Here is a 26,614-nt window from a genome sequence, read left to right on the forward strand (position 1 = left end):
GAGTAGAAAACCATCAGAATGTCCTGGTTTGGTTGAGTAGAAAACCACCAGAATGTCCTGGTTTGGTTGAGTAGAACACCATCAGAATGTCCTGGTTTGGTTGAGTAGTAAACCATCAGAATGTCCTGGTTTGGTTGAGTAGAACACCATCAGAATGTCCTGGTTTGGTTGAGTAGAACACCATCAGAATGTCCTGGTTTGGTTGAGTAGAACACCATCAGAATGTCCTGGTTTGGTTGAGTAGAACACCATCAGAATGTCCTGGTTTGTTTGAGTAGTAAACCATCAGAATGTCCTAGTTTGGTTGAGTAGAACACCATCAGAATGTCCTGGTTTGGTTGAGTAGAACACCATCAGAATGTCCTGGTTTGGTTGAGTAGTAAACCATCAGAATGTCCTGGTTTGGTTGAGTAGTAAACCATCAGAATGTCCTGGTTTGGTTGAGTAGAACACCATCAGAATGTCCTGGTTTGGTTGGTTGAGTAGAACACCATCAGAATGTCCTGGTTTGGTTGAGTAGAACACCATCAGAATGTCCTGGTTTGGTTGGTTGAGTAGAACACCATCAGAATGTCCTAGTTTGGTTGAGTAGAACACCATCAGAATGTCCTAGTTTGGTTGAGTAGTAAACCATCAGAATGTCCTAGTTTGGTTGAGTAGAACACCATCAGAATGTCCTGGTTTGGTTGAGTAGAACACCATCAGAATGTGCTGGTTTGGTTGGTTGAATAGAACACCATCAGAATGTGCTGGTTTGGTTGGTTGAGTAGAACACCATCAGAATGTCCTAGTTTGGTTGAGTAGAACACCATCAGAATGTGCTGGTTTGGTTGGTTGAGTAGAACACCATCAGAATGTCCTAGTTTGGTTGAGTAGAACACCATCAGAATGTCCTGGTTTGGTTGAGTAGAACACCATCAGAATGTCCTGGTTTGGTTGAGTAGAACACCATCAGAATGTCCTGGTTTGGTTGAGTAGAACACCATCAGAATGTCCTAGTTTGGTTGAGTAGAACACCATCAGAATGTCCTAGTTTGGTTGAGTAGAACACCATCAGAATGTCCTGGTTTGGTTGAGTAGAACACCATCAGAATGTCCTAGTTTGGTTGAGTAGAACACCATCAGAATGTCCTAGTTTGGTTGAGTAGAACACCATCAGAATGTCCTAGTTCCATGTGACCATGCCTCATCTCCCTGCTATCTGTACATAGATTTTTTTTAATACAAAAAAATATGTTTATTTTCTTTTGTGTTATTGACTGTGCGTTTGTTTACTCCATGTGTAAGTCTGTTGTTGTTTTTGTCACACTGCTATGCTTTATCTTGGCCAGGTCGCAGTTGTAAATGAGAACTTGTTCTCAACTGGCCACCTGGTTGAAGAATGGAGAATGGTCCTCTGCACTACTCAGAAAACATATTTACAACTTTTACCAAGCAGAAACATCAAATACTGTAAAACCGTCCATAACAACACAAATCCTGATAGGATATTTTGGACATATCGCCCAGCCCTAGTGTGTGTGTGTGTGTGTGTGTGTGAGTGTGTGTGAGTGTGTGAGTGTGTGTGTCTACCTGCTATCGAGGTGTACATGTCCTTCCAGTGACTCCTGTTGTCTCCTAGCCAGTGTCCAGAGTATTGGCCTTGACTGGGGAAGGTGGAGCGAGAAATCACAAACGCTCTCTTCCCTAACATACGCTTCAGGGCACTGGGGAGGAGGGAGAGAGGGAGAGGTGGGATAGGTGGGAGGTGAGGGGAGGGAGGTGAGGGGAGGGAGGTAGGAGAAGAGAAAACATATGTATTGGGCCATCAAAGAAAACTCAAATGTATCCTAGTTAGGTGGTGTATTGGTCACGTCTGACTGTATCCTAGTTAGGTGGTGTATTGGTCACGTCTGACTGTATCCTAGTTAGGTGGTGTATTGGTCACGTCTGACTGTATCCTAGTTAGGTGGTGTATTGGTCACGTCTGACTGTATCCTAGTTAGGTGGTGTATTGGTCACGTCTGACTGTATCCTAGTTAGGTGGTGTATTGGTCACGTCTGACTGTATCCTAGTTAGGTGGTGTTTTGGTCACGTCTGACTGTATCCTAGTTAGGTGGTGTATTGGTCACGTCTGACTGTATCCTAGTTAGGTGGTGTATTGGTCACGTCTGACTGTATCCTAGTTAGGTGGTGTATTGGTCACGTCTGACTGTATCCTAGTTAGGTGGTGTATTGGTCACGTCTGACTGTATCCTAGTTAGGTGGTGTATTGGTCATGTCTGACTGTATCCTAGTTAGGTGGTGTTTTGGTCACGTCTGACTGTATCCTAGTTAGGTGGTGTTTTGGTCACGTCTGACTATCCTAGTTAGGTGGTGTTTTGGTCACGTCTGACTGTATCCTAGTTAGGTGGTGTATTGGTCACGTCTGACTATCCTAGTTAGGTGGTGTATTGGTCACGTCTGACTATCCTAGTTAGGTGGTGTGTTGGTCACGTCTGACTGTATCCTAGTTAGGTGGTGTATTGGTCACGTCTGACTATCCTAGTTAGGTGGTGTGTTGGTCACGTCTGACTGTATCCTAGTTAGGTGGTGTATTGGTCACGTCTGACTATCCTAGTTAGGTGGTGTGTTGGTCACGTCTGACTGTATCCTAGTTAGGTGGTGTATTGGTCACGTCTGACTATCCTAGTTAGGTGGTGTATTGGTCACGTCTGACTATCCTAGTTAGGTGGTGTATTGGTCACGTCTGACTGTATCCTAGTTAGGTGGTGTATTGGTCACGTCTGACTATCCTAGTTAGGTGGTGTATTGGTCACGTCTGACTATCCTAGTTAGGTGGTGTATTGGTCACGTCTGACTGTATCCTAGTTAGGTGGTGTATTGGTCACGTCTGACTGTATCCTAGTTAGGTGGTGTATTGGTCACGTCTGACTGTATCCTAGTTAGGTGGTGTGTTGGTCACGTCTGACTGTATCCTAGTTAGGTGGTGTATTGGTCACGTCTGACTGTATCCTAGTTAGGTGGTGTATTGGTCACGTCTGACTGTATCCTAGTTAGGTGGTGTATTGGTCACGTCTGACTGTATCCTAGTTAGGTGGTGTATTGGTCACGTCTGACTGTATCCTAGTTAGGTGGTGTGTTGGTCACGTCTGACTGTATCCTAGTTAGGTGGTGTATTGGTCACGTCTGACTGTATCCTAGTTAGGTGGTGTGTTGGTCACGTCTGACTGTATCCTAGTTAGGTGGTGTATTGGTCACGTCTGACTGTATCCTAGTTAGGTGGTGTATTGGTCACGTCTGACTGTATCCTAGTTAGGTGGTGTATTGGTCACGTCTGACTGTATCCTAGTTAGGTGGTGTATTGGTCAGGTCTGACTGTATCCTAGTTAGGTGGTGTATTGGTCACGTCTGACTGTATCCTAGTTAGGTGGTGTATTGGTCACGTCTGACTGTATCCTAGTTAGGTGGTGTATTGGTCAGGTCTGACTGTATCCTAGTTAGGTGGTGTATTGGTCACGTCTGACTGTATCCTAGTTAGGTGGTGTGTTGGTCACGTCTGACTGTATCCTAGTTAGGTGGTGTATTGGTCACGTCTGATCCTAGTTAGGTGGTGTTTTGGTCACGTCTGACTGTATCCTAGTTAGGTGGTGTATTGGTCACGTCTGACTGTATCCTAGTTAGGTGGTGTATTGGTCACGTCTGATCCTAGTTAGGTGGTGTATTGGTCACGTCTGATCCTAGTTAGGTGGTGTATTGGTCACGTCTGATCCTAGTTAGGTGGTGTATTGGTCACGTCTGATCCTAGTTAGGTGGTGTATTGGTCATGTCTGACTGTATCCTAGTTAGGTGGTGTATTGGTCACGTCTGACTGTATCCTAGTTAGGTGGTGTGTTGGTCACATCTGACTGTATCCTAGTTAGGTGGTGTGTTGGTCACGTCTGACTGTATCCTAGTTAGGTGGTGTATTGGTCACGTCTGACTGTATCCTAGTTAGGTGGTGTATTGGTCACGTCTGACTGTATCCTAGTTAGGTGGTGTATTGGTCACGTCTGACTGTATCCTAGTTAGGTGGTGTATTGGTCAGGTCTGACTGTATCCTAGTTAGGTGGTGTATTGGTCACGTCTGACTGTATCCTAGTTAGGTGGTGTGTTGGTCACGTCTGACTGTATCCTAGTTAGGTGGTGTATTGGTCACGTCTGACTGTATCCTAGTTAGGTGGTGTATTGGTCACGTCTGACTGTATCCTAGTTAGGTGGTGTATTGGTCACGTCTGACTGTATCCTAGTTAGGTGGTGTATTGGTCACGTCTGACTGTATCCTAGTTAGGTGGTGTATTGGTCACGTCTGACTGTATCCTAGTTAGGTGGTGTTTTGGTCACATTTTTTTATTATTTTTTTTATTTCACCTTTATTTAACCAGGTAGGCCAGTTGAGAACACCTTTATTTAACCAGGTAGGCCAGTTGAGAACACCTTTATTTAACCAGGTAGGCTAGTTGAGAACACCTTTATTTAACCAGGTAGGCTAGTTGAGAACACCTTTATTTAACCAGGTAGGCCAGTTGAGAACAAGTTCTCATTTACAACTGCGACCTGGCCAAGATAAGGCATAGCAGTGTGAACAGACAACACAGAGTTACACATGGAGTAAACAATTAACAAGTCAATAACACAGTAGAAAAAAGGGGAGTCTATATATACATTGTGTGCAAAAGGCATGAGAAGGTAGGCAAATAATTACAATTATGCAGATTAACACTGGAGTGATAAATGATCAGATGGTTATGTACAGGTGTATTGGTGTGCAAAAGAGCAGAAAAATAAAAATAAATAAATAAAAACAGTATGGGGATGAGGTAGGTGAAAATGGGTGGGCTATTTACCAATAGACTATGTACAGCTGCAGCGATCGGTTAGCTGCTCAGATAGCAGATGTTTGAAGTTGGTGAGGGAGATAAAAGTCTCCAACTTCAGCGATTTTTGCAATTCGTTCCAGTCACAGGCAGCAGAGAACTGGAACGAAAGGCGGCCAAATGAGGTGTTGGCTTTAGGGATGATCAGTGAGATACACCTGCTGGAGCGCGTGCTACGGATGGGTGTTGCCATCGTAACCAGTGAACTGAGATAAGGCGGAGCTTTACCTAGCATGGACTTGTAGATGACCTGGAGCCAGTGGGTCTGGCGACGAATATGTAGCGAGGGCCAGCCGACTAGAGCATACAAGTCGCAGTGGTGGGTGGTATAAGGTGCTTTAGTGACAAAACGGATGGCACTGTGATAAACTGCATCCAGTTTGCTGAGTAGAGTGTTGGAAGCAATTTTGTAGATGACGTCGCCGAAGTCGAGGATCGGTAGGATAGTCAGTTTTACTAGGGTAAGTTTGGCGGCGTGAGTGAAGGAGGCTTTGTTGCGGAATAGAAAGCCGACTCTTGATTTGATTTTCGATTGGAGATGTTTGATATGGGTCTGGAAGGAGAGTTTAGAGTCTAGCCAGACACCTAGGTACTTATAGATGTCCACATATTCAAGGTCGGAACCATCCAGGGTGGTGATGCTGGTCAGGCGTGCGGGTGCAGGCAGCGAACGGTTGAAAAGCATGCATTTGGTTTTACTAGCGTTTAAGAGCAGTTGGAGGCCACGGAAGGAGTGCTGTATGGCATTGAAGCTCGTTTGGAGGTTAGATAGCACAGTGTCCAAGGACGGGCCGGAAGTATATAGAATGGTGTCGTCTGCGTAGAGGTGGATCAGGGAATCGCCCGCAGCATGAGAAACATCATTGATATATACAGAGAAAAGAGTCGGCCCGAGAATTGAACCCTGTGGCACCCCCATAGAGACTGCCAGAGGACCGGACAGCATGCCCTCCGATTTGACACACTGAACTCTGTCTGCAAAGTAATTGGTGAACCAGGCAAGGCAGTCATCCGAAAAACCGAGTATCCTAGTTGTTGGTCACGTCTGACTGTATCCTAGTTAGGTGGTGTATTGGTCACGTCTGACTGTATCCTAGTTAGGTGGTGTATTGGTCACGTCTGACTGTATCCTAGTTAGGTGGTGTGTTGGTCACGTCTGACTGTATCCTAGTTAGGTGGTGTATTGGTCACGTCTGACTGTATCCTAGTTAGGTGGTGTATTGGTCACGTCTGACTGTATCCTAGTTAGGTGGTGTATTGGTCACGTCTGACTGTATCCTAGTTAGGTGGTGTATTGGTCACGTCTGACTGTATCCTAGTTAGGTGGTGTGTTGGTCACGTCTGACTGTATCCTAGTTAGGTGGTGTATTGGTCACGTCTGACTGTATCCTAGTTAGGTGGTGTATTGGTCACGTCTGACTGTATCCTAGTTAGGTGGTGTATTGGTCACGTCTGACTGTATCCTAGTTAGGTGGTGTATTGGTCACGTCTGACTGTATCCTAGTTAGGTGGTGTATTGGTCACGTCTGACTATCCTAGTTAGGTGGTGTATTGGTCACGTCTGACTGTATCCTAGTTAGGTGGTGTATTGGTCACGTCTGACTGTATCCTAGTTAGGTGGTGTATTGGTCACGTCTGACTGTATCCTAGTTAGGTGGTGTATTGGTCACGTCTGACTGTATCCTAGTTAGGTGGTGTATTGGTCACGTCTGACTATACTAGTTAGGTGGTGTATTGGTCACGTCTGACTGTATCCTAGTTAGGTGGTGTATTGGTCACGTCTGACTGTATCCTAGTTAGGTGGTGTATTGTTCACGTCTGACTATCCTAGTTAGGTGGTGTGTTGGTCACGTCTGACTGTATCCTAGTTAGGTGGTGTATTGGTCACGTCTGACTGTATCCTAGTTAGGTGGTGTGTTGGTCACGTCTGACTGTATCCTAGTTAGGTGGTGTATTGGTCACGTCTGACTGTATCCTAGTTAGGTGGTGTATTGGTCACGTCTGACTGTATCCTAGTTAGGTGGTGTTTTGGTCACGTCTGACTGTATCCTAGTTAGGTGGTGTATTGGTCACGTCTGACTGTATCCTAGTTAGGTGGTGTATTGGTCACGTCTGACTGTATCCTAGTTAGGTGGTGTTTTGGTCACGTCTGACTGTATCCTAGTTAGGTGGTGTATTGGTCACGTCTGACTGTATCCTAGTTAGGTGTTGTATTGGTCACGTCTGACTGTATCCTAGTTAGGTGGTGTTGGTCACGTCTGACTGTATCCTAGTTAGGTGGTGTTGGTCACGTCTGACTGTATCCTAGTTAGGTGGTGTATTGGTCACGTCTGACTGTATCCTAGTTAGGTGGTGTATTGGTCACGTCTGACTGTATCCTAGTTAGGTGGTGTATTGGTCACGTCTGACTGTATCCTAGTTAGGTGGTGCTGGTCACGTCTGACTGTATCCTAGTTGTGTCTGACTGTATCCTAGTTAGGTGGTGTATTGGTCACGTCTGACTGTATCCTAGTTAGGTGGTGTATTGGTCACGTCTGACTGTATCCTAGTTGTGTCTGACTATCCTAGTTAGGTGGTGTATTGGTCACGTCTGACTGTATCCTAGTTAGGTGGTGTATTGGTCACGTCTGACTGTATCCTAGTTGTGTCTGACTGTATCCTAGTTAGGTGGTGTGTTGGTCACGTCTGACTGTATCCTAGTTAGGTGGTGTGTTGGTCACGTCTGACTGTATCCTAGTTACGTGGTGTGTTGGTCACGTCTGAATGTATCCTAGTTAGGTGGTGTGTTGGTCACGTCTGAATGTATCCTAGTTAGGTGGTGTATTGGTCACGTCTGACTGTATCCTAGTTAGGTGGTGTATTGGTCACGTCTGACTGTATCCTAGTTAGGTGGTGTATTGGTCACGTCTGACTGTATCCTAGTTAGGTGATGTATTGGTCACGTCTGACTGTATCCTAGTTAGGTGGTGTATTGGTCACGTCTGACTGTATCCTAGTTAGGTGGTGTATTGGTCACGTCTGACTGTATCCTAGTTAGGTGGTGTGTTGGTCACGTCTGACTGTATCCTAGTTAGGTGGTGTATTGGTCACGTCTGACTGTATCCTAGTTGTGTCTGACTGTATCCTAGTTAGGTGGTGTTGGTCACGTCTGACTGTATCCTAGTTAGGTGGTGTTGGTCACGTCTGACTGTATCCTAGTTAGGTGGTGTATTGGTCACATCTGACTGTATCCAAGTTAGGTGGTGTGTTGGTCACATCTGACTGTATCCTAGTTAGGTGGTGGCTATAGTGTGTTGGTCACATCTGACTGTATCCTAGTTAGGTGGTGGCTATAGTGTGTTGGTCACATCTGACTGTATCCTAGTTAGGTGGTGGCTATAGTGTGTTGGTCACATCTGACTGTATCCTAGTTAGGTGGTGGCTATAGTGTGTTGGTCACATCTGACTGTATCCTAGTTAGGTGGTGTATTGGTCACGTCTGACTGTATCCTAGTTAGGTGGTGTATTGGTCAGGTCTGACTGTATCCTAGTTAGGTGGTGTATTGGTCACGTCTGACTGTATCCTAGTTAGGTGGTGTTGGTCACGTCTGACTGTATCCTAGTTAGGTGGTGTATTGGTCACGTCTGACTGTATCCTAGTTGTGTCTGACTGTATCCTAGTTAGGTGGTGTGTTGGTCACGTCTGACTGTATCCTAGTTAGGTGGTGGCTATAGTGTGTTGGTCACATCTGACTGTATCCTAGTTAGGTAGTGTATTGGTCACGTCTGACTGTATCTTAGCTAGGTGGTGTATTGGTCACGTCTGACTGTATCCTAGTTAGGTGGTGTATTGGTCACGTCTGACTGTATCCTAGTTAGGTGGTGTTGGTCACGTCTGACTGTATCCTAGTTGTGTCTGACTGTATCCTAGTTAGGTGGTGTATTGGTCACGTCTGTCTGACTGTATCCTAGTTAGGTGGTGTATTGGTCACGTCTGACTGTATCGTAGTTAGGTGGTGCTGGTCACGTCTGACTGTATCCTACTTAGGTGGTGTATTGGTCACGTCTGACTGTATCCTAGTTAGGTGGTGTATTGGTCACGTCTGACTGTATCCTAGTTAGGTGGTGTATTGGTCACGTCTGACTGTATCCTAGTTAGGTGGTGTATTGGTCACGTCTGACTGTATCCTAGTTAGGTGGTGTATTGGTCACGTCTGACTGTATCCTAGTTAGGTGGTGTATTGGTCACGTCTGACTGTATCCTAGTTAGGTGGTGTATTGGTCACGTCTGACTGTATCCTAGGTGTGTCTGACTGTATCCTAGTTAGGTGGTGTATTGGTCACGTCTGACTGTATCCTAGTTAGGTGGTGTATTGGTCACGTCTGACTGTATCCTAGTTAGGTGGTGTATTGGTCACGTCTGACTGTATCCTAGTTAGGTGGTGTGTTGGTTACGTCTGACTGTATCCTAGTTAGATGGTGTTGGTCACGTCTGACTGTATCCTAGTTAGGTGGTGTATTGGTCACGTCTGACTATATCCTAGTTGTGTCTGACTGTATCCAAGTTAGGTGGTGTATTGGTCACGTCTGACTGTATCCTAGTTAGGTGGTGTATTGGTCACATCTGACTGTATCCTAGTTAGGTGGTGTGTTGGTCACATCTGACTGTATCCTAGTTAGGTGGTGGCTATAGTGTGTTGGTCACGTCTGACTGTATCCTAGTTAGGTGGTGGATATAGTGTGTTGGTCACATCTGACTGTATCGTAGTTAGGTGGTGGCTACAGTGTGTTGGTCACATCTGACTGTATCCTAGTTAGGTGGTGGCTATAGTGTGTTGGTCACGTCTGACTGTATCCTAGTTAGGTGGTGTATTGGTCACGTCTTACTGTATCCTAGTTGTGTCTGACTGTATCCTAGTTAGGTGGTGTATTGGTCACGTCTGACTGTATCCTAGTTAGGTGGTGTATTGGTCACGTCTGTCTGACTGTATCGTAGTTAGGTGGTGTATTGGTCACGTCTGACTGTATCCTAGTTAGGTGGTGTATTGGTCACGTCTGACTGTATCCTAGTTAGGTGGTGTATTGGTCACGTCTGACTGTATCCTAGTTAGGTGGTGTGTTGGTCACATCTGACTGTATCCTAGTTAGGTGGTGGCTATAGTGTGTTGGTCACATCTGACTGTATCCTAGTTAGGTGGTGGCTATAGTGTGTTGGTCACGTCTGACTGTATCCTAGTTAGGTGGTGGCTATAGTGTGTTGGTCACATCTGACTGTATCCTAGTTAGGTGGTGGCTATAGTGTGTTGGTCACATCTGACTGTATCCTAGTTAGGTGGTGGCTATAGTGTATTGGTCACGTCTGACTGTATCCTAGTTAGGTGGTGTATTGGTCACGTCTGACTGTATCCTATTTAGGTGGTATGTATGTCACGTCTGACTGTATCCTAGTTAGGTGGTGTGTTGGTCACGTCTGACTGTATCCTAGTTAGGTGGTGGCTATAGTGTATTGGTCACGTCTGACTGTATCCTAGTTAGGTGTTGTGTTGGTCACGTCTGAATGTATCCTAGTTAGGTGGTGTATTGGTCACGTCTGACTGTATCCTAGTTAGGTGGTGTGTTGGTCACATCTGACTGTATCCTAGTTAGGTGGTGTATTGGTCACTTCTGACTGTATCCTAGTTAGGTGGTGTATTGGTCACATCTGACTGTATCCTAGTTAGGTGGTTTGTTGGTCACATCTGACTGTATCCTAGTTAGGTGGTGGCTATAGTGTGTTGGTCACGTCTGACTGTATCCTAGTTAGGTGGTGGCTATAGTGTGTTGGTCACATCTGACTGTATCGTAGTTAGGTGGTGGCTACAGTGTGTTGGTCACATCTGACTGTATCCTAGTTAGGTGGTGGCTATAGTGTGTTGGTCACGTCTGACTGTATCCTAGTTAGGTGGTGTATTGGTCACGTCTGACTGTATCCTAGTTGTGTCTGACTGTATCCTAGTTAGGTGGTGTATTGGTCACGTCTGACTGTATCCTAGTTAGGTGGTGTATTGGTCACGTCTGACTATCCTAGTTAGGTGGTGTGTTGGTCACGTCTGACTGTATCCTAGTTAGGTGGTGTATTGGTCACGTCTGACTGTATCCTAGTTAGGTGGTGTATTGGTCACGTCTGACTGTATCCTAGTTAGGTGGTGTATTGGTCACATCTGACTGTATCCTAGTTAGGTGGTGGCTATAGTGTGTTGGTCACATCTGACTGTATCGTAGTTAGGTGGTGGCTATAGTGTGTTGGTCACATCTGACTGTATCCTAGTTAGGTGGTGGCTATAGTGTGTTGGTCACATCTGACTGTATCCTAGTTAGGTGGTGGCTATAGTGTATTGGTCATGTCTGACTGTATCCTAGTTAGGTGGTGTATTGGTCACGTCTGACTGTATCCTATTTAGGTGGTGTGTATGTCACGTCTGACTGTATCCTAGTTAGGTGGTGTGTTGGTCACGTCTGACTGTATCCTAGTTAGGTGGTGTGTTGGTCACGTCTGACTGTATCCTAGTTAGGTGGTGCTGGTCACGTCTGACTGTATCCTAGTTAGGTGGTGTATTGGTCAGGTCTGACTGTATCCTAGTTAGGTGGTGTATTGGTCAGGTCTGACTGTATCCTAGTTAGGTGGTGTATTGGTCACGTCTGACTGTATCCTAGTTAGGTGGTGTATTGGTCACGTCTGACTGTATCCTAGTTAGGTGGTGTATTGGTCACGTCTGACTGTATCCTAGTTGTGTCTGACTGTATCCTAGTTAGGTGGTGTATTGGTCACGTCTGACTGTATCCTAGTTAGGTGGTGTATTGGTCACGTCTGACTGTATCCTAGTTAGGTGGTGTGTTGGTCACGTCTGACTGTATCCTAGTTAGGTGGTGTATTGGTCACGTCTGACTGTATCCTAGTTAGGTGGTGTATTGGTCACGTCTGACTGTATCCTAGTTAGGTGGTGTGTTGGTCACGTCTGACTGTATCCTAGTTAGGTGGTGTGTTGGTCACGTCTGACTGTATCCTAGTTAGGTGGTGTATTGGTCACGTCTGATCCTAGTTAGGTGGTGTTTTGGTCACGTCTGACTGTATCCTAGTTAGGTGGTGTATTGGTCACGTCTGACTGTATCCTAGTTAGGTGGTGTTTTGGTCACGTCTGACTGTATCCTAGTTAGGTGGTGTAACAGAGTGTGTACATGTGTCGTACTGACCGTGCCGAGGCCTTAGCTTCTAGAAGTCCATACAGGCTGTGCATGTTGTAGTGAGACGAGGTCTTCTGGACAGCAGAGGCACACAGGGTCTTAGCCCTCAACAACCCTCCTAATATACCTAGAGGGAGAGAGAGGAGAGAGAGAGAGAGAGGTGAGAGAGAGAGAGGTGAGAGAGAGAGAGGTGAGAGAGAGAGTGAGAGAGAGAGAGGTGAGAGAGAGAGAGGTGAGAGAGAGGTGAGAGGGAGAAGTGAGAGAGAGGTGAGTGAGAGAAGTGAGAGAGAAATGAGAAAGGTGAGAGAGAGGTGAGAGAGAGAAGTGAGAGAGAAATGAGAGAGAGGTGAGAGAACAAGAGGTGAGAGAGAGAAGTGAGAGAGAGAGAAGTGAGAGAGAGAAGTGAGAGAGAGGTGAGAGAATGAGAGGAGAGAGGGCAGAGAAAGAGAGCAAGATGAGAGAGGTGTGTGTGTGTGTCTCACCAGGTGTGTACGGAGGGTTCTCCAGCTCAGTGTCAGGACAGCCAACGGTTGACCCGTCCACGAAGCTAGATGGCTCGTTCATGTCCTAGGCAGGAAGTGAGAGGGGTCAGAGGGCAAAGCCATTCACAATATCTGACTCCAGACCGAAACAGGAAAACACACACACACAAGGTTAGATGACATCACACACACACACACACACGGTTAGATGACAGCACACACACACACACACACGGTTAGATGTCAGCACACACACACACGGTTAGATGTCAGCACACACACACACACACGGTTAGATGTCAGCACACACACACACACAAGGTTAGATGTCAGCACACACACACACAAGGTTAGATGTCAGCACACACACACACACACTCTTACGTACGATCCAGAGTCCGTCGAAGGGAACTTTGTCGTGGAACCTCTTGAGATTGTCGTACCACCACTCATGGGTCACATCATCAGAGAAATCAGGAAACGCTGTCAGACCTGGCCACACCTGGGGGGGGGGGGATGGGGGAGAGAGGGAGAGGGGGATGGGGAGAGGTGAACAACATAGGAGAGGAGAGAGGGGGAGGGAGAGAGGGAGGGACGTGAACAACACAGGAGAGGAGAGAGGGGGAGGGAGAGAGAGAGGGAGAGAGGGAGGGACGTGAACAACACAGGAGAGAGAGAGGGCAGGGTAAAAGAGAGGTAGTTGACTTCATTGATCAACAGAAATGTGCCTTCTGCTTATCCCACAGAAACAAACACACAGGTTAAAGAGGCTGGAGCAGAGGGGAGGCGCAGTAACCCATTTTAGAGGTTAATGGTCTTGCTCAAGGGCACAACGGCAGGCAGGATACGGCATGTAGCCATCAGCCCACTTCCTCCAGCTGCTGGTCCATCTCTCTCTAACCTCTAGGAGATCTCCAGCTGCTGGTCCATCTCTCTCTAACCTCTAGGAGACCTCCAGCTGCTGGTCTATCTCTAACCTCTAGGAGATCTCCAGCTGCTGGTCCATCTCTCTCTAACCTCCAGCTGCTGGTCCATCTCTCTCTAATCTCTAGGAGATCTCCAGCTGCTGGTCCATCTCTCTCTAATCTCTAGGAGACCTCCAGCTGCTGGTCCATCTCTCTCTAACCTCTAGGAGACCTCCAGCTGCTGGTCTATCTCTAACCTCTAGGAGATCTCCAGCTGCTGGTCCATCTCTCTCTAACCTCCAGCTGCTGGTCCATCTCTCTCTAACCTCTAGGAGATCTCCAGCTGCTGGTCCATCTCTCTCTAACCTCTAGAAGACCTCCAGCTGCATCTCTCTCTAACCTCTATGAGATCTCCAGCTGCTGGTCCATCTCTCTCTAACCTCCAGCTGCATCTCTCTCTAACCTCTAGGAGATCTCCAGCTGCTGGTCCATCTCTCTCTAACCTCCAGCTGCATCTCTCTCTAACCTCTAGGAGATCTCCAGCTGCTGGTCCATCTCTAACCTCTAGGAGATCTCCAGCTGCTGGTCCATCTCTAACCTCTAGGAGATCTCCAGCTGCTGGTCCATCTCTAACCTCTAGGAGTAAGTAAGTACCAAACAGATAGAACGTCCACAGAACCTGGGATTGGAACCTTTAGAGGTACCTTCCTGGTGAGTGTGCTTCCATCTGTGTGTGTGTCTCCCTACCTTCCTGGTGAGTGTGCTTCCATCTGTGTGTGTTTCTCCCTACCTTCCCGATGAGTGTGCTTCCATCTGTGTGGTTGATGAAGACTCCTCTCCTCAGACCTTCGTCATACGGCCAGTACCCTCCTTCTGGCTGGACACTGCTAATACCCGGGTCCTGTAGAGGGAGGAGAGGGGTTAATACCCCTAGAGTGGGGAGGAGAGGGTTAATACCCCTAGAGGGGGGAGGAGAGGGGTTAATACCCCTAGAGGGGGGAGGAGAGGGGTTAATAACCCTAGAGGGGGGAGGAGAGGGGTTAATAACCCTAGAGGGGGGAGGAGAGGGGTAATACCCCTAGAGGGGGGAGGAGAGGGTTAATACCCCTAGAGGGGGGAGGAGAGGGTTAATACCCCTAGAGGGGGGAGGAGAGGGTTAATACCCCTAGAGGGGGGAGGAGAGGGTTAATACCCCTAGAGGGGGAGGAGAGGGGTTAACACCCCTAGAGGGGGGAGGAGAGGGTTAATACCCCTAGAGGGGGGAGGAGAGGGTTAATACCCCTAGAGGGGGAAGGAGAGGGTTAATACCCCTAGAGGGGGGAGGAGAGGGTCAATACCCCTAGAGGGGGGAGGAGAGGGTTAATACCCCTAGAGGGGGAAGGAGAGGGTTAATACCCCTAGAGGGGGGAGGAGAGGGTTAATACCCCTAGAGGGGGAAGGAGAGGGTCAATACCCCTAGAGGGGGGAGGAGAGGGTTAATACCCCTAGAGGGGGGAGGAGAGGGTTAATACCCCTAGAGGGGGGAGGAGAGGGTTAATACCCCTAGAGGGGGGAGGGTTAATACCCCTAGAGGGGGGAGGGTTAATACCTACCCCTAGAGGGGGGAGGGTTAATACCCCTAGAGGGGGAAGGAGAGGGTTAATACCCCTAGAGGGGGAGGAGAGGGTTAATACCCCTAGAGGGGGAGAGGGGTAACGTACCAGCATCATGACGTAGCGCTGTCCGTGGCTGTGCAGGTCTTTCACCATGTCAGGCAGGGTCGAGAAGGCCGTGGGGTCAAAGGTGAAGTCTAGAGAACGGTCCATGTAGTCTATATCATTCCACTGCACATCCTGGAACACACACACACACACACACACACATATATACACACACTGTTATTTCACAGCACATCCTGGAACACACACACACACATATATACACACACAGTTATTCCACTGCACATCCTGGAACACACACACTCACACAGGGTTTAAGATTTTAACATAACAACAGTTATTCCACTGCCACTGCCTGTCATGTTCCATGCAGAAGAGAACTGTGAACACACACTGAGGGAGTCAGTCTATACACACACACTGAGGGAGTCAGCGGAACGTACCTGAGGTATTCCATAGTTCCTCATGTTCTTGACGACGTCCCAGGTGGCATTGCTACTTCCGTAACCCCAGCGACAGAGATGGTACCCTAGCGCCCAGTACACCGGCATGGTGGGGTAACCTGAGAGAGGTGACGGTCGAGAATCAGACAGTGACGACTTCCAAGGACACGAGGAAGAAATAGGTCCTTATCTTTCTGTAGACTGACCTACGACCTCCAAATACTGTCCAATCACAGAGGCCGGATCGGGACCCAGAAAGACGTAGAAGTCCAGGATCCCACCGATGGTACGCCAGGTGATGGCAGGGCCCGGCTGGAGGACCACGTCTGCAGAACCAACATCCACAGAGCATTCATAAACACGCCATAAAGACGACACAGCATCACTCAGACATCAACGGAGATTCAACATACTGAACGTAAAAGGTGGTTGAAATGGAACAGGCTACTGAACCATCGTGTCCCAGTAAACAGGAGCTAGAGTAATGGTAGTAATGGAACAGGCTACTGACCCATCATGTCCCAGTAAACAGGAGCTAGAGTAAAGGTAGTAATGGTAGTAATGGAACAGGCCACTGACCCATCGAGCTAGAGTAAAGGTAGTACCCATCATGTCCCAGTAAACAGGAGCTAGAGTAAAGGTAGTAATGGTAGTAATGGAACAGGCCACTGACCCATCATGTCCCAGTAAACAGGAGCTAGAGTAAAGGTAGTAATGGTAGTAATGGAACAGGCCACTGACCCATCATGTCCCAGGTAAACAGGAGCTAGAGTAATGGTAGTAATGGAACAGGCCACTGACCCATCGTGTCCCAGTAAACAGGAGCTAGAGTAAAGGTAGTAATGGAACAGGCTACTGACCCATCATGTCCCAGTAAACAGGAGCTAGAGTAATGGTAGTAATGGAACAGGCCACTGACCCATCGTGTCCCAGTAAACAGGAGCTAGAGTAAAGGTAGTAATGGAACAGGCCACTGACCAATCGTGTCCCAGTAAACAGGAGCTAGAGTAAAGGTAGTAATGGAACAGGCCACTGACCCATCATGTCCCAGTAAACAGGAGCTAGAGTAAAGGTAGTAATGGAACAGGCTACTGACCCATCATGTCCCAGTAAACAGGAGCTAGAGTAAAGGTAGTAATGGAACAGGCCACTGACCCATCATGTCCCAGTAAACAGGAGCTAGAGTAAAGGTAGTAATGGAACAGGCCACTGACCCATCGTGTCCCAGTAAACAGGAGCTAGAGTAAAGGTAGTAATGGAACAGGCCACTGACCCATCGTGTCCCAGTAAACAGGAGCTAGAGTAAAGGTAGTAATGGAACAGGCCACTGACCCATCGTGTCCCAGTAAACAGGAGCTAGAGTAAAGGTAGTAATGGAACAGGCGCCTGACCCATCATGTCCCAGTAAACAGGAGCTAGAGTAAAGGTAGTAATGGAACAGGCCACTGACCCATCGTGTCCCAGGTAAACAGGAGCTAGAGTAATGGTAGTAATGGAACAGGCCACTGACCCATCGTGTCCCAGTAAACAGTAGCTAGAGTAAAGGTAGTAATGGAACAGGCTACTGACCCATCATGTCCCAGTAAACAGGAGCTAGAGTAATGGTAGTAATGGAACAGGCCACTGACCCATCGTGTCCCAGTAAACAGGAGCTAGAGTAATGGTAGTAATGGAACAGGCTACTGACCCATCGTGTCCCAGTAAACAGGAGCTAGAGTAAAGGTAGTAATGGAACAGGCTACTGACCCATCATGTCCCAGTAAACAGGAGCTAAAGTAATGGTAGTAATGGAACAGGCTACTGACCCATCGTGTCCCAGTAAACAGGAGCTAGAGTAATGGTAGTAATGGAACAGGCCACTGACCCATCGTGTCCCAGTAAACAGGAGCTAGAGTAATGGTAGTAATGGAACAGGCCACTGACCCATCGTGTCCCAGTAAACAGGAGCTAGAGTAATGGTAGTAATGGAACAGGCCACTGACCCATCGTGTCCCAGTAAACAGGAGCTAGAGTAATGGTAGTAATGGAACAGGCCACTGACCCATCGTGTCCCAGTAAACAGGAGCTAGAGTAAAGGTAGTAATGGTAGAAATGGGACGTGGCCACTGACCCATCGCGTTGCTGTTGAGCAGGAAGAATCCATGTGCTGTCCCCGTCCCTCCCTCATCCATCGCCAGGTAGAAGGGATGAACCCCGTACAGGTTAGTCAGCTCCTACAGACACAGGATATAGAATAGAGTCATGGTCAGGTAGAAGGGATGAGGTCCTACAGACACAGGATATAGAATAGAGTCATGGTCAGGTAGAAGGGATGAGGTCCTACAGACACAGGATATAGAATAGAGTCATGGTCAGGTAGAAGGGATGAGGTCCTACAGACACAGGATATAGAATAGAGTCATGGTCAGGTAGAAGGGATGAGGTCCTACAGACACAGGATATAGAATAGAGTCATGGTCAGGTAGAAGGGATGAGGTCCTACAGACACAGGATATAGAATAGAGTCATGGTCAGGTAGAAGGGATGAGGTCCTACAGACACAGGATATAGAATAGAGTCATGGTCAGGTAGAAGGGATGAGGTCCTACAGACACAGGATATAGAATAGAGTCATGGTCAGGTAGAAGGGATGAGGTCCTACAGACACAGGATATAGAATAGAGTCATGGTCAGGTAGAAGGGATGAGGTCCTACAGACACAGGATATAGAATAGAGTCATGGTCGGGTAGAAGGGATGAGGTCCTACAGACACAGGATATAGAATAGAGTCATGGTCAGGTAGAAGGGATGAGGTCCTACAGACACAGGATATAGAATAGAGTCATGGTCAGGTAGAAGGGATGAGGTCCTACAGACACAGGATATAGAATAGAGTCATGGTCAGGTAGAAGGGATGAGGTCCTACAGACACAGGATATAGAATAGAGTCATGGTCAGGTAGAAGGGATGAGGTCCTACAGACACAGGATATAGAATAGAGTCATGGTCGGGTAGAAGGGATGAGGTCCTACAGACACAGGATATAGAATAGAGTCATGGTCGGGTAGAAGGGATGAGGTCCTACAGACACAGGATATAGAATAGAGTCATGGTCGGGTAGAAGGGATGAGGTCCTACAGACACAGGATATAGAATAGAGTCACGGTCAGGTAGAAGGGATGAGGGGTCAGGTAGAAGGGATGAGGCCCTACAGACACAGGATATAGAATAGAGTCATGGTCGGGTAGAAGGGATGAGGTCCTACAGACACAGGATATAGAATAGAGTCATGGTCGGGTAGAAGGGATGAGGTCCTACAGACACAGGATATAGAATAGAGTCATGGTCAGGTAGAAGGGATGAGGCCCTACAGACACAGGATATAGAATAGAGTCATGGTCAGGTAGAAGGGATGAGGTCCTACAGACACAGGATATAGAATAGAGTCACGGTCGGGTAGAAGGGATGAGGTCCTACAGACACAGGATATAGAATAGAGTCACGGTCAGGTAGAAGGGATGAGGGGTCAGGTAGAAGGGATGAGGCCCTACAGACACAGGATATAGAATAGAGTCATGGTCGGGTAGAAGGGATGAGGTCCTACAGACACAGGATATAGAATAGAGTCATGGTCAGGTAGAAGGGATGAGGTCCTACAGACACAGGATATAGAATAGAGTCATGGTCAGGTAGAAGGGATGAGGTCCTACAGACACAGGATATAGAATAGAGTCATGGTCAGGTAGAAGGGATGAGGTCATACAGACACAGGATATAGAATAGAGTCATGGTCAGGTAGAAGGGATGAGGTCCTACAGACACAGGACATAGAATAGAGTCATGGTCGGGTAGAAGGGATGAGGTCCTACAGACACAGGATATAGAATAGAGTCATGGTCGGGTAGAAGGGATGAGGTCCTACAGACACAGGATATGGAATAGAGTCATGGTCAGGTAGAAGGGATGAGGTCCTACAGACACAGGATATAGAATAGAGTCATGGTCAGGTAGAAGGGATGAGGGGTCAGGTAGAAGGGATGAGGTCCTACAGACACAAGATATAGAATAGAGTCATGGTCGGGTAGAAGGGATGAGGTCCTACAGACACAGGATATAGAATAGAGTCATGGTCAGGTAGAAGGGATGAGGTCCTACAGACACAGGATATAGAATAGAGTCATGGTCAGGTAGAAGGGATGAGGTCCTACAGACACAGGATATAGAATAGAGTCATGGTCGGGTAGAAGGGATGAGGTCCTACAGACACAGGATATAGAATAGAATCATGGTCGGGTAGAAGGGATGAGGTCCTACAGACACAGGATATAGAATAGAGTCATGGTCAGGTAGAAGGGATGAGGTCCTACAGACACAGGATATAGAATAGAGTCATGGTCAGGTAGAAGGGATGAGGTCCTACAGACACAGGATATAGAATAGAATCATGGTCGGGTAGAAGGGATGAGGTCCTACAGACACAGGATATAGAATAGAGTCATGGTCAGGTAGAAGGGATGAGGTCCTACAGACACAGGATATAGAATAGAGTCATGGTCAGGTAGAAGGGATGAGGTCCTACAGACACAGGATATAGAATAGAGTCATGGTCAGGTAGAAGGGATGAGGTCCTACAGACACAGGATATAGAATAGAGTCATGGTCAGGTAGAAGGGATGAGGTCCTACAGACACAGGATATAGAATAGAGTCATGGTCAGGTAGAAGGGATGAGGTCCTACAGACACAGGATATAGAATAGAATCATGGTCGGGTAGAAGGGATGAGGTCCTACAGACACAGGATATAGAATAGAGTCATGGTCAGGTAGAAGGGATGAGGTCCTACAGACACAGGATATAGAATAGAGTCATGGTCAGGTAGAAGGGATGAGGTCCTACAGACACAGGATATAGAATAGAGTCATGGTCAGGTAGAAGGGATGAGGTCCTACAGACACAGGATATAGAATAGAGTCATGGTCGGGTAGAAGGGATGAGACCGAGACGGTCAATATGTGTTCTGGAGACGGGAGGCGTTACCGTGGGCGCCACGTCTCTGGCCCACATGGTGAGGGTGTTCCAGTGGATGTCGTGTAGGAAGGAGGAGCGGTGTTCTCCCAGCCCATAGATGTACTGACTGGACAGACTGCTGGACAGCTGGAGGAACTGGTCACAGTAGAACAGAGGTGCTACCGTGGTGTTGAGGCTGGAGGGGGGGCAGAGAGAAACAACATGAAGACAGACACACAAGCACAGACATTATGTTAAGTCAAAAGAAACTATCCCAGCTACTATTCCCAGATTACTCCAACCAGACTACAGAGAGAGAGAGAGAGAGAGAGAGAGAGAGACGGAGAGAGAGAGAGACAGAGAGACAGAGAGTAGAGACTACCAAGAGAGAGTAGAGACTACCGAGAGAGAGTAGAGACTACCGAGAGAGAGTAGAGACTACCAAGAGAGAGTAGAGACTACCGAGAGAGAGTAGAGACTACCAAGAGAGAGTAGAGACTACCAAGAGAGAGTAGAGACTACCAAGAGAGAGTAGAGACTACCAAGAGAGAGTAGAGACTACAGAGATAGAGAGACAGAGTAGAGACTACAGAGAGAGAGAGAGAGAGAGAGAGAGAGACAGTAGAGAGACAGAGAGTAGAAACCACACAGAGAGAGGGAGACAGAGAGACAGATTAGAGACTACAGAGAGAGAGAGAGAATAACTCATGCATACAGCACAGCTCCTGTGGAAGTTCTCTTAACGATGATGCCAAACGGCTCATTGGACAGCTCCACAGAGTAGGCGGGACTAGAGGCCTTCTCTGTGGCCTTGGGCACGGCGATTGGCACCTCGAACCGCGACTCAGACGGGTCGGTGATCTGAACATAACAAAAGAGAGATGAATGATATGACGGCCAAAGACCCCAGAGATCTGACACAGGGACTGAATTCATGTGTGTGTGTGTGAGCGAGCATTAATGTGTGTCTGTCTATACAGTACATTAATGCGTCAGTATGTATGAATGCATGTATTGGTGTGTGTGTGTGTGTGTGTGTGTGTGTGTGTGTGTACAGTACATTCATGCGTCAGTATGTATGAATGCATGTATTGGTGTGTGTGTGTGTGTGTGTGTGTGTGTGTGTACAGTACATGAATGTGCGTCAGTATGTATGTATTGGTGTGTGTGTGTGTGTGTGTGTACAGTACATGAATGTGCGTCAGTATGTATGTATTGGTGTGTCCTCCCTGCCTCCTCACCCTGACTCGGAGCCTGTGGTCTGTCTCATAGAGGAGCTCCAGCTGTAAGGTCAGAATGTCTTTAGGGTAGTAGGTCTTCACCATCTTCACCAGAGTTCCTGTCTGACCCAAGTCTGTGGCGTTAACAGACACCAGGGAGTAGGAGGGGAACCCAGGAGGGTAGAAACACCAGGGAACACCGTTCCTCCCCGGGGCAGGGGGGAAGGAGGAGGCAGGGATGAAGCAACAGTTCCTTGCCTCACACAACTCCCTGGTCACCACCACCCCTCTCTCTGGGTAGCAGTCAAACCTCCAGGCCTCTGGGACCACTCCACAAGCCTGGGGCTCTGGTAGGGCTCTACTCCCGTCTCCCCCACCCGTCCCTGGGGAGCCCCTGGGCGGCGGGGCCCTGTGGGGGACGCTGTTGGAGGGGGCTTGGAGCCAGAAGATTGTCACCAGAAGCCAGAGGCCACAGACCAGGAGCAGCAGGGAGCCCAGGGAGATGAGGGCCGTGGTGGCAGAACAGGAGGGCCTCCGAGGCAGCAGGGGGCGCTCTGTCTCCTCTGGGTCCTTCCCCTGAAATCACAACTACAGTTACAGTTTGACTGCAATACGACACAATACTAAACAGTAGAGTACAAGACAGTACAAAACACTGGTGTAGTCTGGGTAAGAACGTTAGCCTTGGCTTGTGCGAGTCAGAACGGCTCATAGGGGCAGGAGCTTGTTTCTGCAGCTTGGTGTACAGTACACCCCCTGGACAGGACACTAGTCAATCATCTGCCAGTCTGTTTCTGCAGCTTGGTGTACAGTACACCCCCTGGGCAGGACACTAGTCAATCATCTGAGTGCCAGTCTGTTTCTGCTCTTTTGTAAAAATGCAGGGGTGTAAAGCAGTTGAGGTACTATGTACAGTACACCACCTGGGCAGGACACTAGTCAATCATCTGAGTGCCAGTCTGTTTCTGCTCTTTTGTAAAAATGCAGGGGTGTAAAGCAGTTGAGGTACTATGTACAGTACACCCCCTGGGCAGGACACTAGTCAATCATCTGAGTGCCAGTCTGTTTCTGCTCTTTTGTAAAAATGCAGGGGTGTAAAGCAGTTGAGGTGCTATGTACAGTACACCCCCTGGGCAGGACAGTAGTCAATCATCTGAGTGCCAGTCTGTTTCTGCTCTTTTGTAAAAATGCAGGGGTGTAAAGCAGTTGAGGTACTATGTACAGTACACCCCCTGGGCAGGACACTAGTCAATCATCTGAGTGCCAGTCTGTTTCTGCTCTTTTGTAAAAATGCAGGGGTGTAAAGCAGTTGAGGTGCTATGTACAGTACCAGTCAAAGGTCTGGACAACTACTCATTTAAGAGTTTTCTTTAATTTTTGACTATTTTCTACATTGTAGAATAACAGTGAAGACATCAACACCATGAAATAACACGTATGGAATCATGTAGTAACCAACAACAACAACAAAAAGTGTTGAACAAATCAAAATATTTGAGATTCTTCAAAGTAGCCATCCTTTGCCTTGATGACAGCTTTGCACACACTTGGCATTCTCTCAACCAGCTTCATGAGGTAGTCACCTGGAATGCATTTCAATTAACAGATGTGCCTTGTTAAAAGTACATTTGTAGAATTGATTTCCTTCTTAATGCGTTTGAGACAATCAGTTGTGTTGTGACAAGGTAGGGGTGGTATACAGAAGATCGCCCTATTTGGTAAAAGACCAAGTCCACTTTATGGCAAGAACAGCTCAAATAAGCAAAGATAAACAACAGTCCATAATTACTTTAAGACATGAAGGTCAGCCAATAAGGAACATTTTCAGAACTTTGAAAGTTTCTTCAAGTGCAGTTGCAAAAACCATCAAGCGCTATGATGAAACTGGCTCTCATGAGGACCGCCACAGGAAAGGAAGACCCAGAGTTACCTCTGCTGCAGAGGATAAGTTCATTAGAGTTACCAGCCTCAGATTGCAGCCCAAATAAATGCTTCACAGAGTAACAGACATCTCAACATCAACAATATTTTGATTTGTTTAACGCTTTTCTGGTTACTACATGATTCCATGTGTGTTATTTCATAGTTTTGATGTCTTCACTATTATTCTACAATGTAGACAATTAGTAAAAATAAAGAAAATCCCCTTGAATGAGTAGGTGTGTCCAAACTTTTGACTGGTTCTGTAGGGTTGGGGTCAAATGTGACTACATTACTATACATGACAGAATCCCACTAGAGCGTCAGGTAGTTCTCACCTCCTCCCGTACAGGAGCCTCCTCTGAAGCAACTGCGTTGGTGAACTGGACATCCTCTGGGCTCAGTCTCTTATAAGACACCATCTACACAGAGACCAGGACAACGTAGACGGGTGAGGACACTACAGACACAGGTAGCGGCATATCAAACCCAGTGTTTGGTTTACAGATACTGTAAAGACCTGTGTACACACACATCTCCAGTAAGCCGACTGGCTAGTAGATTCGACTGTATCATATAGTTAGATAAGATTGCATACATAGCTTCATAAATTGGACATTGCCGAATAGCCTTGCTAGACTTTCGACCCGTAGATAGCCCAACACAAGCGGTGCTGTAAATGCCAAAGGTGAATTTATCTGGCCACCTCGGCTGGGGATACTAGCTGAGTTTACCTCAACTCCACGATACCGTATTACCGGGATTTAATAAACAACAACTAGGCTGTGAAAGTAAGGTTACCTAAACAACTAGCTAGTTTAGTATCCCTCTAACTTAGCTTGCGTGCCGTTTCACCAAAGTATCCACGATAAATGTGTTATTGATTAAACGTCCTCTGCCACATAACACATGATGGTGAAGGACGAGGCTTTGTGAGGACAGTAAACAGTAGCTGGTTAGCCCTGTAGCCAACATTAGGCTTGTTTGAGTAGCTATCTAACGTTCGTTTCCTTGGATACGAGATAAAAGAAAGAGACACCACGAACGTTTCTTACCTCGACTGTTTGTCTCGGGTTTTTCACTAATAATAATAATAATAATAATACACGATCCCTCGATGTAGGTTTTTTGAAAACGTGTCTAGCATGCCGTCGTCTCTCCTTCCATAAACAAGTTGTTGATCTCTCAGGCTTCTGTTCTTCTTCGGTGGATTTAACGGCGGTCGGGATTCACCGTTAACGGTGCATTACCGCCACCTACTGTTCTGGGGTCAGAGAAACGGAAGAACTAAATCAAATCTGACAGCCCTGTGTCTCTTAATTAAATAAATAAATAAAACAAAAAATTGGATACTATATCTGTGGAGGTTCTACCCAGTCAACTCTTTACACTTTGTGCCCAGGCAAGTCCCAGGCAGTGAGGTCAAAGATGGTGGATAAATGATGTCCCACTCAGGCTGTTTCCCATTGAAACAAAAAATATTCAGTTCCGTTCTGCTCGACAGGGTGGCTCTCCCTTTGACACCAATGCATTAGCAGCTAGAGCTAGTCTGCGAAGTTCATTAACCATATATGGACCAGAAAAAAAAATAGGGAGTGGGATGTCTTGCATTCTCTTCCGTCTCTGCTGAGGTGCGTTGACCGTGCAGAACATGGCAGCCTTGCTTGTAGCTCTGTTCGAGTCAATTACTGGGGAATAATTCTAATGTTCAGTATGTGGCAGCACATTAAATGTGTGAACGTCAATGTATCAAATAATATGTTTTGAAGTGATTTGGTTTTCCTATCAGATGTAATGACTTATTCAACCGGCTGATTCCAACCCCAAGACTGGTCAAACAGGGTTTCAACTCGAGTTAGGGAAACCCTGAGGTAAAGGATGGCCTCCTCACTTCCATCTCTTCCTGCCGTCCTCCCCTCCCCGACTTCCTCTGTACTGGGAATAGACGCTGCCCTGTTTCTCTATCCCACTACTCCTGCAACCTCTGTACCATTACTGCCCATATCAGTCCCTACAGCCTCTGTACCATTACTGTCCATATCAGTCCCTAAAGCCTCTGCACCATTACTGCCCATATCAGTCCCTAAAGCCTCTGCACCATTACTGCCCATATCAGTCCCTAAAGCCTCTGCATTGCTTATTGAAATCTCCACGTCCACCTCACCTCAGGGCCCGTTTAGCCAACACATCAACTACCTCATCCCCCTCCACCCCCCACATGGGCTGGGACTCATCCCCCTCCACCCCCCACATGGGCTGGGTCTCATCCCCCTCCACATGGGCTGGGACTTAAGCACATCTCACCTGTATACCCATTGGTCTCTCTTGATAGAGCTGGCCGCCAAGCCGGAGTCCGGACTTGAACCCGATTTGAACATCTCTGGAGAGACTTGAAAATAGCTGTATAGTGATGCTCCCCATCCAACCTGACAGAACTTGAGAGGATCTGCAGAGAAGAATGGGGGGAAAACTGCCCAAATACAGGTGTGCCAAGCTTGTAGCGTCATACCCAAGAAGTTTTTGCTTTGTCATTATAAGGTATTGTGATGTCATTATGAGGTATTGTGATGTCATTATGAGGTATTGTGATGTCATTATGAGGTATTGTGATGTCATTATGAGGTATTGTGATGTCATTGAGGTATTGTGATGTCATTATGAGGTATTGTGATGTCATTGAGGTATTGTGATGTCATTATGAGGTATTGTGATGTCATTTTGAGGTATTGTGTGTGTGTAGATTGATGATGAATACTTTCAGAATGCAGTGTATATCATTTTTTGAAAGGTCCGGCTTTAAATGTACTCTTGAAAGTTGTAATAGTAGAATGCACAAGGTGCAATGTAGAAATTGGGCAGTTCATCGTCAGTTCCTCTTGTCATGTCAGTCATTACAGACCTT

At 47.1% G+C, this 26,614-nt stretch overlaps 1 protein-coding gene across 2 annotated transcripts in view; it reads right to left on the reverse strand.

Moving 5' to 3' along the window:
* LOC139370020 (alpha glucosidase 2) overlaps positions 1 to 24,902 on the reverse strand; it is a 39,291-nt gene extending 14,389 nt beyond the window's left edge. Inside the window, exons 1-14 of one of the 2 annotated variants that reach the window (XR_011627091.1) lie at positions 24,768 to 24,902; positions 24,051 to 24,134; positions 21,814 to 22,368; positions 21,288 to 21,433; positions 20,603 to 20,768; positions 17,695 to 17,797; positions 15,791 to 15,910; positions 15,585 to 15,703; positions 15,184 to 15,315; positions 14,274 to 14,384; positions 12,967 to 13,080; positions 12,579 to 12,663; positions 12,106 to 12,223; positions 1,573 to 1,706 (exon numbers count right to left, since the gene is read on the reverse strand). Coding sequence is in view for 1 of the 2 variants with exons in the window: in XM_071109308.1 (XP_070965409.1) it covers positions 1,573 to 1,706; positions 12,106 to 12,223; positions 12,579 to 12,663; positions 12,967 to 13,080; positions 14,274 to 14,384; positions 15,184 to 15,315; positions 15,585 to 15,703; positions 15,791 to 15,910; positions 17,695 to 17,797; positions 20,603 to 20,768; positions 21,288 to 21,433; positions 21,814 to 22,368; positions 24,051 to 24,134 (1,987 nt within the window). In the remaining variant the exon portion in view is untranslated. The remainder of the gene's footprint in view (positions 1 to 1,572; positions 1,707 to 12,105; positions 12,224 to 12,578; positions 12,664 to 12,966; positions 13,081 to 14,273; positions 14,385 to 15,183; positions 15,316 to 15,584; positions 15,704 to 15,790; positions 15,911 to 17,694; positions 17,798 to 20,602; positions 20,769 to 21,287; positions 21,434 to 21,813; positions 22,369 to 24,050; positions 24,135 to 24,767) is intronic. The other variant, XM_071109308.1, reaches the window with a different exon arrangement.
* Positions 24,903 to 26,614: the final 1,712 nt, after the last annotated feature.

This window comes from Oncorhynchus clarkii, chromosome 17 (genome assembly GCF_045791955.1).
Source record: "Oncorhynchus clarkii lewisi isolate Uvic-CL-2024 chromosome 17, UVic_Ocla_1.0, whole genome shotgun sequence".
NCBI lineage: Eukaryota > Metazoa > Chordata > Actinopteri > Salmoniformes > Salmonidae > Oncorhynchus > Oncorhynchus clarkii.